Source organism: Cololabis saira, chromosome 21, assembly GCF_033807715.1.
Source record: "Cololabis saira isolate AMF1-May2022 chromosome 21, fColSai1.1, whole genome shotgun sequence".
In the NCBI taxonomy this organism is placed as follows: domain Eukaryota; kingdom Metazoa; phylum Chordata; class Actinopteri; order Beloniformes; family Belonidae; genus Cololabis; species Cololabis saira.
Window position 1 is genome coordinate 25,186,938 of NC_084607.1, and position 10,941 is coordinate 25,197,878.

The 10,941-nt window shown below is 37.4% G+C and overlaps 1 protein-coding gene across 1 annotated transcript; it reads left to right on the forward strand.

The window, feature by feature from the left end:
• Positions 1-260: 260 nt before the first annotated feature.
• Positions 261-6,698, forward strand: kcnj12b (potassium inwardly rectifying channel subfamily J member 12b). Its single transcript, XM_061711466.1, has 2 exons — positions 261-787; positions 3,775-6,698. Exon 2 carries the CDS (start codon positions 3,869-3,871, stop codon positions 5,132-5,134), a length of 1,266 nt encoding a protein of 421 aa, XP_061567450.1. The 5' UTR covers positions 261-787; positions 3,775-3,868; the 3' UTR covers positions 5,135-6,698.
• Positions 6,699-10,941: the final 4,243 nt, after the last annotated feature.

Here is a 10,941-nt window from a genome sequence, read left to right on the forward strand (position 1 = left end):
CCACTGTTTAGAGAAACTCTGTCACAGAATAAGAAATATTCTTTGGGAAAAGAAATGATAAAATCCATAGAAACTATGTGCTCTGGTCACTCTGGAGCATGTCAATCCTGTGCAGACCAGTTGGTCCTTTCAGCACTGGTGATGATTAGCTGACCATCAAGACTTCACAGGGGAAGAACATGTAGCCCAAATGCCAAGTATCTACAGTGACACCGTGAAAGGGAGGGGGAGGACAAGAGCTGAACGGTGAGCAACAGTTCACTAGATGTGGGATACAGAGTGGGATATGCAGCAGAACAAGATCAGATAGCAGATATACTAAGAAACTGAAAGACAAGTGGAAGAGGAGATACCATCAGCTACAGAAAAGTGGACAAGAATTATTTCTTTGATTGGATCGGGCCTGAGAAGTCTTATAATCTGTTCATTTGGTCTAGCTGTGATCATTTTATTTGGGTCAAAATTATGACTTCAACGCTTCTCTGAAGACATTTTATGATTTCTATCTGCTCATGATCCGCTGGATACAAGTCAAGCAAGACCTTTGGAGTACTCCAAGGTAGAATGAACTGTAATGCTCCCACAATTTAGGGGAGAAAAAGAAGCATTTAAACTAGACAGAGACATGAAGATATTCTGGGAACATTTAATCTGCATCAGCAGGAGAGACTGGTTCTACTGGTTCTACCCATGAGGAAAAATATGCAGCATATTGGATAGAAAACTGGGACATCTGGAAGAAGAGGAGAGTTGAATTCAAAATTGGTCAGGTGCGCGTGCACAAAGGGTAAGTTGATTGTAATTTTTGATTGAAAGACTATAGTTATAGTGCTGCAAACATCTTTATTCAATAATGGACTGTTGCTTGGTGTCGTTTCAAAAATATTTTCAACAAGAATCTTTGTTTTTTTTATGGGGGACTAACATCAGTAAGGATGAAGTCTCATCGCAGCTTTACCTCTACTGTAAGAGTACAGCAGGCAGAGTGTGTCTCCAGAGAGAGCCTAGTCACAAAATCTTTGTTATTAATATCTCTTGGACACTCAATAGTCTGCTTCCTGGCAAGTAGAGAGAAATGAGAAACAACAGTTATTAAACAAGAAAATATATACAAAGCTTTGGTCTTGCACACAAATAAGGACAAACTTGTTTCCTGTTGTTTTACTCTGAACTCTCAGACTATATACACATACATATATATATATGTACTTCCTTTTGAATTTTGAATCTGGGCCCGAAATTTATGCTGAATGTATCACGTCCCAACCTTGTGATGCATCTGGTATACACAGGGTAATATCAGTCCGTAGCTCCAGAATAGCCACAGGGGCATGCCTGCACCGCACGCTGTATGACCCCATTCAGAAACATTCAAAAACTGATAATAAAAAAAGAAAAATAATTTTATCATATTTGCATATGCATATGCACTATAATGTTTCCTGATGTTTATTATTAATAATAATAATAATTTGTGATCATGTTTTCTTAAACGTTAAAATTCATAAAAATGGATAACCAGAACAATAATACAAAATACTGTATGTACAATATTTCTAAAGGGACATTTTAAGAAAGTTCCCTTGATGACCGACATTTCACCTGGTGCTAACCAGCAGCTGAGGGGCTTCTGCTCACGTCAGCAGTGCAATGATGCAACAGCTTCTTATTTCATGCCAAAACATGTTTCTTCAAGGACCACTGACTTAATCTTGTTACTTTGTTACTTTGTTACTTTGTTACTTTGTCGCTTTTGTTGCCTGTGTTGTCTACATTTAATTTCAATAATCTTCAAAAGATTAAGATTTTATCATCAACCATTCAACTACAGCTTCTGTGCGCCACATCTGGAGCAAACTCCCAGAAGCCTCAGATCAGCTGTATAAATAACTGTATATATAACTCAGTTTATTTAAATCCAGGTCACAGACACACCTGTTCTCAGCTGCATTTGAATAAAACTCCAAATCTGTTACTTTTAAGGTTGAGTTTCAAAATTTGATCATATTTAAACTCCAGTTTTTTTCTATTCCTCTTTTTTCATTCTTTCTTTTTGTTTGAATATTTAATCATGCTTTTTATTTTATCTGCTATGTGATTATATTTTAATGTCTCTATAAAGCACTTTTAATCACCTTGTTGCTGAGTTATAATCAGACTTGCCTTGCCTAAATCCAGCCTCAAGTTAATTTGATCTAATAGGACCTGCAAACATAATTAGGTACACCTGGCTTTATGTTAAAATATTATTGAGATTTTTTTCATTACAACATTTGACAGTGAAGTAATATACTAAACGACTGTGTGCCTGAGATTCATTTTGACTAGTTATGATGCCGCGTGCATGTGAGAGTTGTTTAGATTGTTAAAGGGGTTCAATGTCATCTGGAAGATACATTAATTTGGTATATGTCATACACCTGAGCTGAGATAACATGATGGCTGTTTATTAAGATAATGGCACTGTTTATTAAAGAGATGAATGAACTGGAATCAGAAATATTCCAAGCTGCATCCACCCGTACACTGGTTTCTATGTATGTCCTGAGATCAAACTGGCCTTCATCTGTATTTTTCTCGTACAAAAGGATAATCAGAAGGGTTCTAATTTAATTTTCTGGGGGCCTGGTGATACTAGATTGAACCATTGGATCATATCTGCCTTATATTGTGTACTCAGGTTTCATTCCTGGCACTTCGGAATATTTAAGATTGTGTAAATAAATTCCACTAATAATAGGGGGAAGTTTGTTCAAAATCACTCAATTTTCATTTTAAGGCAATGTTATTCTTGCATATTAAGTCTACACAATTGCCTTTCAAAAACCCCGTAATCACATTGATCACACATACTGATGCCATTCTGTATTACACTGCAGTTTGGATTATTTCAGGCACTTTATGTTTGATGTGCATGAAGTGAATTATACTATTGTATGAAAGGCTTTCTTAATTTCAATAGCCAGTTTTGTGCCCCATGTTTTTCAGCCGTAGTACAGTACCTTCCACCTCATCTTCGCAGGGGAATTACACAGCCTGAACACTGTTCTCCAGTGGCTCTGATATTGGTGCCAGCTGGAGGATACGTCACATAAAATGGCAGGGCTTTGGACGAGCTGGCTATTTCTGTACCTTGTTGACGAGGGAAGCGTGTATTGTATATATCACAGTATTTCCAACAGAGGAAACAAGGAGAGGGAGGAGGACAGGGAGAATCAAATAATTTCCATGACAAAATGAAAATGCATTGCTATGGGTTACTGCACCTCTTTAAAATAAGTCTCATTTGGAGAACAAGTCTTCAACTCAGAAGGTAGCTTGAATTTTTTAATTAAAAAATTTGGCATAAATGAATAAAAAATAGTGATTATTATATATTAAGATTAATAATGAGAATCAGTCAAAACAGAGGACACATGTAACAGTATTTGACCAGAAATACATTTAGATCTTTCAATTATTATGACAAATAATAAACCTTTCAAACAGGAAATATTTATCTACATATAGATTTGTCTCTTTAATTTGCTTTGTTTTGCTTATGTTTTTTTTTTTTTCAGGAATATACATTTTATGTATTCTGATCATTTTTTTGTTTTTGTTTTAACCTGTTTGAATAAATAATTAAATGAAAAAAAAATTAAATAAATGAAAAACTTGAGGAATTTAAAATTGTGATGACTGTGTGAACCTTCCACCTTTGAGGAGGGATAACTTTTATTTAAACAAAACTAAATGCCTAAGTCTTAATTTCTTTTTGTCTTTCTTTTGCAGGAGTCTGCAGCTGACCCTCATTTGTCCGTGAGCCTGGTCAGGTTTGCATGAGCCAGGCTGGTAGTGAAGCCCCGTGGCTGCGTCCCACTGAGGCATGAGTGTGGGAAGGACCCAGCGCCACAGTTTTCTGTCTTGTAAGGAAGAAGGTCTTAGACTGAGTACGATGCCTGCCGTGGGCAGCTTTGGCAATGGAAAGATCCACACAAGGCGAAAGAACCGCAACCGGTTTGTCAGCAAGACTGGCCAATGCAACATCCACTTCTCAAACATGGATGAGAAGCCACAGAGGTATATATCTGACATTTTCACAACATGCGTGGACATCCGCTGGCGATACATGTTCCTGCTCTTCAGCCTGGCCTTTGTGGTGTCGTGGCTGACGTTCGGCTTTGCATTCTGGGTCATTGGTCTCCTCCACGGTGACATGGAAAGAGAAATAGGGGATGAAAACTTTGTTCCTTGTGTCATGCAGGTCAACACGTTTGTGGCAGCATTTCTGTTCTCTGTGGAGACGCAGACAACCATTGGATACGGAGCTCGTTGCGTGACAGAGGAATGCCCAGGAGCTGTCTTCTTGGTGGTTTTTCAGTCGATCGTAGGCTGCATCATCGACGCCTTTATGATTGGTGCCATCATGGCCAAGATGGCGAGACCCAAAAAGCGCGCGGAGACGCTACTATTTAGCCACAATGCAGTAATCGCTTTGCGCGATGGCAAGCTCTGCCTCATGTTCAGGGTTGCTAATCTGAGGAAAAGCCACTTTGTTGAGGCTCACGTACGGGCCCAGCTGGTGAAGTCCCGCTACACAGAGGAGGGCGAGTACATCCCCCTGGATCAGATTGACATGAATGTAGGCTATGACAAAGGCATAGACCGCCTGTTTTTGGTTGCACCCCTCTCTGTCATACATGAGATTGATGAAGAAAGCCCATTGTTTGGCATCAGCAAGCAAGATCTAGAAACATCTGACTTTGAGGTAGTAATCATACTTGAGGGGTTGGTGGAGGCCACAGCTATGACAACACAAGCTCGCACCTCTTACCTGCCCTCTGAGATCCTATGGGGTCACCGTTTTGAGCCCCTCGTGTTTGAGGAAAGGAGCCAGTACAGGGTAGATTATGCATACTTTCACAAAACATTTGAAGTACCCTCCACCCCCACCTGCAGCGCCAAGGACATCGAGGAGAGAAAATTCCCAGAATCTGCTGCCAACTCTTTTTGCTATGAGAACGAGCTGGCCTTCAACAGCAAGGACGAGGAGGAAGAAGGAGATGTGGAGAAAGAGCAAGGCAGTCAGGCTTCATCTGTGCTCTCCAAGGAACACAGTCAACCATCCCCTTGTAAAGAATCAAAAATATAACTCTTATTTGTTGACTGAATTGCAGTTTTTGAATGCAGAGCACGTGGAGAGGCCTATGATTGTCAGTCTGCTGGCATGAGGACACCACTGAGGACACATCTGCTGCAGGTGGAGGACCAGCCACGCTCTGTCTCCTTCCTACAAGGGGGAAACTCAAGGAACATATTTGGTTCCCTGAAATGGTTCCTGAGCATTATCAGATGCAAATAGATCTGTATTGGTTTAAATACAGATGATCATAGAAATAAAGCGCATGACAAAAACCCAACTGTAAAAAAACTCATAAAAACATGTGATTTATTTGGATGAAGTGTCTGAATACATCTGTTTCTCATTTATACCTTTTTCATGTTAGTGTGAGGTGAAACTGTCATTGGAGCCATTATTTAGGAAAACAAATAAGTAGAATATTTCTCTGAAGTCCTTTGTTGAAAAGTAAACTTTCATCTAATATATAATGAATTAAAGGACTGAATGTTCAGGATCACATTACCAGTGATGGATAGTTAGTTAGCTGGCACACATAAAACTAACCAACATACAAACGGAAAGGACTGCACAGAGCTTTGGGTGAACATAAGATCATTTTAGATATTCAATAACATAAAGCGAAAACATGCTTGATGGTACATCAGACTTTGTAAATCTTTCTACCTTTTCATTCAAGAACGTTAAGGACAACACTGAACAAATGACTCCCTTCTGTCTGCTCGTTTTGCTACATCTGTCAAACCGTGCTGCTGAACTGATCTCATGTGCAACTCACCCTGATCCCCGTTCACATACTGCATAATGCTATACAGTATGTATTAGTAGTATGCGGCTTTGAAAATGACCCAGGCCAAAATATATCCTGCATCCTTACAAGCTGAATGTAAGGTAGGTACTCACATTTTTTTTTGTTTGGGTTACATATTCTTGTTTAGTTTAGTTGAAACATAGGTTAGATATCTTTAGTAATTGTCTCTTTAGAATCAGGAATAATTACCTCTTCCTAATGCTGGCTGGGGCTGCTGGAATACAAACTAATCCAATAAACTGAGGGAGCTGCTAATACTGATCCTCTCACGTAGCACAGTGAGGAAAAACGGCACAATTGATACAGATGGCTCTGGAACTGGGTGAGGTATCTGCTGTAGGTAATAGCTGGCTGAGCTATTTTCAGAAAATTGTTTTCCAAAGCAGGATTTGAAATCATGCCGGGCAAAAGAAGATCTCCGGAAAACCAAAAGAATCTTTCATGTAAAAAGGCCATCATAAATGTTGATGTCTGAAAGACCACATGAAGGAAATAACAAGGATAATTCAGTAATCATAACAAAGGGGATTGTTAAAAAACTAGCAGGCATGATTTTGTGATAAATATTAAAATGCAAGGCTATTAAAGATGAAGGAAAACAAGAACTACATAGTGTATTCTAGGAGAGTGATGATCTGTGATGTGAGTGATGTCAACTAAGTCAACTAAGTGAACTCTAAGAGTTTTGAAGGTGTGGAGGAAAACAAATGCAAGACGCCAAACTAAGACAGGTGTTTGATTAATATCTGTGTATTGTCATGATTTGATGTTATATAAATGCTTGATGTTATATATATATATATATATATATATATATATATATATATATATATATATATATATATATATATATATATATATATATATATATATATATATATGGGTATTCGAAGACTTGAAAGTTCAATTCAATTTTATCTATAAAGCTATTACAACACAAGTTGTTTCCAGGTGCTTTCCAGGGACCCAGAACATGACCCCTGGGCAATTATTACATAAACAATGGCAGGTAAAAACTCCTCACAGAGGAACTCGAAACCCACAGGAACTACAAAACTCCAATTAACACCATCAAAATCACCTTGCTGTCACATGCATGGCGTTGTATATGGTGCAGCAATACTGGGTTACATGTTTTACTCTACTGAATTTAATTATTATCTATTATTGGAAAATATTATATCTTACTTTTTTATCTATTGCATTGAAAGACCAATTCTAAAAATCCCACAAACAGCACAGAGTGTCTCCATAAACATGTCTTCAAGTACTTGAAAGATCTTTTTTTTCTTTTTTTACCAATTGAATCCTTTGGCTTTTATGGGATAAATTGACTCATGTATTTTTTCCATGCATCATAGACAATTTTTGTCAGAGCAAAATTAAAAAGTTTCTGCAAAACCTTGAATACAACAGGTCATCTGGTGGTTTGAAAGGTAAAACCTGCACAGATCATTATAAAATTAATTTGAAGACATGTCTAATTATCATTAAATCACCCGACCTGAAGAAAACTAATTTTCAAAGTAAATGAATGTGAAGAACTTTCTTAATCATAATCACTTGCATCATAACGACACACAGGACTTTAATATGAGACTCTGGTTGTTCTTAATTATGTTGGGAAGAATAAGCGCCTCCCGCCTCCCAATTTTCAAAATATACAAATGAGAAAATTAAAATGTAACTTTTAGATGCACTTTAAAGAAAAAAGATTGGATCCAGTGCTAAATCGTGTAGCAGTCTGTGTTGTTTTTTTCTATATTCTTGTGACAATATGATTAGCTTTCCTTCCTATTATTGTTAATAGATGAGTAATAAAGATTGCCGGACGGTGCATGTGTAACACTCTTTTCCATGTTTTTCAGACTAAAGGTTTCATGTGGGTTCATTCTGTACACCTGACTGCTTTTTCTGCAGATTTCATTTTGTTTTTACTTATTTATGAATTGTGCTGGAAATAGGAGAATTAGTTCACTCCAGAAAATAAATGTTGGTTCATCTTCATTGGTCAAAGCTTGCAACATGTAAGAGAGGGAAAAACTACAGTTTGTACATATGTCATGCTCACAGAAAAGTCTGACAAGTCATTACATTTTGAGTATTAATTTTTAGGAGAGAAAGAAATTACAAAACTAAATGACGTGTTAAGGATCTGCAACTTAAACGTCTTCGTGCTGTCTTCCACTTGAACTATATAAAGCAGTCGTGACTCTGATTGCATTTTGGTTTCCTTTACTTTATTGTGTGAGACAACAACTGACGAAGAGAAAAGAAAAATCTCTTGTTGATAAATGCAATAAAATGTGTCTGATGAAAGCTAGACTTTTTCCCTTTTTTATTCATGATTGTCAGACAATTGGCTGTGGGAGAATAATCATGCACTGAGCACATTTATTGTTGAGTTTTAACAAATAAACGCGGCAGCAAGGGAGAGTGAATGAGCCGTTTGATAAACAGCAACAGACTGTAATTTATGGCAGTGATTTGGTGGAGGGTGTCTGGTTGGGGTCAGAGGTTTCTCCTTTCACTCTTATGCAACCAATCAGGCACGTCTTTGCATTTATACAGAAAACACTTGGCAGTTCTTCTTGATTTCACTGCCCCGTAACCTTGAGCAGTGGAAAGAGATCACATGCACACAAGCACTCACTCGTGTTTATACTCCCTCTTAACTAAAGAAACCTGACATGAAGCTGCCGTCTCTGTCATTTCTACATTTTCAGAAGGTGACAGATTGTTTTCACTCATCAAGATTTTTTTTTTAATGCTACAAATGCGAAATGTTTACTAAAAAAAGATCTTGTCATGTGCAACCATTACTTGAATGTTAATGTGTTTTTGGTCTGATGGGACACCTGTCACTCTGTGCTTTCCAGAGGTTGTTTGCCTTTTCATATGACCTGACATATGAAGAGCTTAAGACTGGACATCTTTTGACTTCAAATTTGCAAAATAAAAGTATAATTTCCTATTTTCATTGTGCTGCATCCTCAGAGATATGCTGGGTGATAGAAGGAGCTCTGAGAATAAACCCAGGATGTTTCCCTCCCACTCTGCAGTGTTGGAGGATGAGAAGTCACGTAGGGTCAGTCTTTCAGCATGCAGAGTGGGTGCTGAAGGCTGCATTCAGCCTTAATTGCTGCAGCTCTGCTTTACCTCTGCTGCCAGAAGGAAGTGAAGGGTGGGGGAGAGAAGCAATAAAAAGAAAAAAGTAACACCACAACAGCAACAGCAGCAGATGCATTCCAATCACAGATAACAGTAATGCATCTTTCAGTTTTTCTTAAAAAACCACAAAGTGTTAATACTTTACTCATGAAAGTCAAAATTCAAATCCTTATGCCCACATGGACAGTTCTCTCATACTGTAATAACTATGTTGTAACATTATAATATTACAAACTAGTGTTCATTTAATTCATGCATACTTTGTTTGTAAAGCCCTATTTAACAACAAATGTCATCTCACTTAACACTAGAACCAAACCTGCTTAATGTTGTTCAACTGAATATTATCCAATTAAGGTTTATTATAATCTAATTAAATCCAAATCATTTAAAAAAGTTGTAATCCAATTCATTTCAACTGAGTCCGAATTCAAAATTAATAAAATGCCACTTCATAAAACATCCTAAGGAACCCAAGAAAGTCCAATTAATTTTAATTTTGGGGCAATCCCCAATTCTAAAAAAAAAATTATTATGTGGGCAAAACTGAGAAGCTGTGGGTACATTTTGGCTCTTTCTTCTTTATAATATTATTTCTATTTATTACGGTATTTAGGTTTTTGCTAATATACAGTTCTCTTAACCTGCCAAAGCATTTCAATTGGGTTGAGGTCTGGACTTTGACTAGGCCATCGGTAAACTTTGATTATTTTATTTATTGCATAGCTGGATTTTGACCATGCTTTAACTAAATAATATTAATTACAATATTACAATATTTAGAAACATGGAGGAATTCATGGTCAACTCAATGACTGCAAGGTGCTCAGGTCCTGAGGCTACAGAAACACCCCGGCTCATCATCCCTCCACTCCCCTGGTGAACAATGGGTATTAGGTGCTTCTTCCATGTTTGGTTTTCCCTAAACATCTCCACTTGGGTCTCATCTATTAAAAAGGTATTGTTCCATAAATCGCTTTATTTGCTCTGATGAAGTTTTGCAAACCTCCGTTGTACTACCATTTTCCTTTTAGACAGTGGAAGCTTTGGAAATGGGTTCATACCCTTTCCTAATTGCTGTGCTGTATCAGTGGCTTTTCTAAGACCTTGTTGCTTATGTCTTACCATGTTGACATTTTGTTATCACACACCCTTAGGCTGCAGATGAGCAAACTGATGAAATGTCTGGTTTCACAAAGGTCTGCCAGTCGGCTCGGTGGTTATCAACACCTGCCTGCAACGTCCCCTCTTATATCTAATGAAAGCAGTAAAGGGGTACTTACTGTAGTATTTCCTATATGACTTTTTTCTTTTCTCTTTGACTTTGTTTTTATGAAATTACATTAAAAAAGGCTGAAGGAAACATTTTATATGTTGTTCATGTGAGAGTGTACCTAATACTAATTACAATTTACAATTTAAGACAGGGGATACTATCTTTTGCAAGAGTGTAATCACCATGGCAAACCGATATCAGTGTCAATAAAGCTGTTCTGGGTCCTTTTAATTTAATTTCCTTCATAAGTGAATTACACTTCCTGCTTAGTCAAGATTTATGAAAATAAATTTGGGTAGGGCATTTATTTGAAACGGTATTATAAATGAAACCATTGATTTGAGGATGTGAAATATAATAAAACAGGCCACTCCTGTGATTTCCTTATTATCTTATTGCAGATTCTTTTATCATTCACAGAAACATCAGATGGCTTTAAGTGTCATGTTATCCATCTGACGGGTGTGAGCAGCTTAAAGGTTAAAGAAGTGAAACTGTGGATGGAAGAAAAACCCACCCTGTCTGGGAAAAGCTGAGGAAGGAAACTGGTTTTAGAAATCA

What these genes read in the sequence shown, in the direction of transcription:
- kcnj12b (XM_061711466.1), top strand. Translation starts at nt 3,869, where the DNA reads ATGAGTGTGGGAAGGACCCAGCGCCACAGTTTTCTGTCTTGTAAGGAA.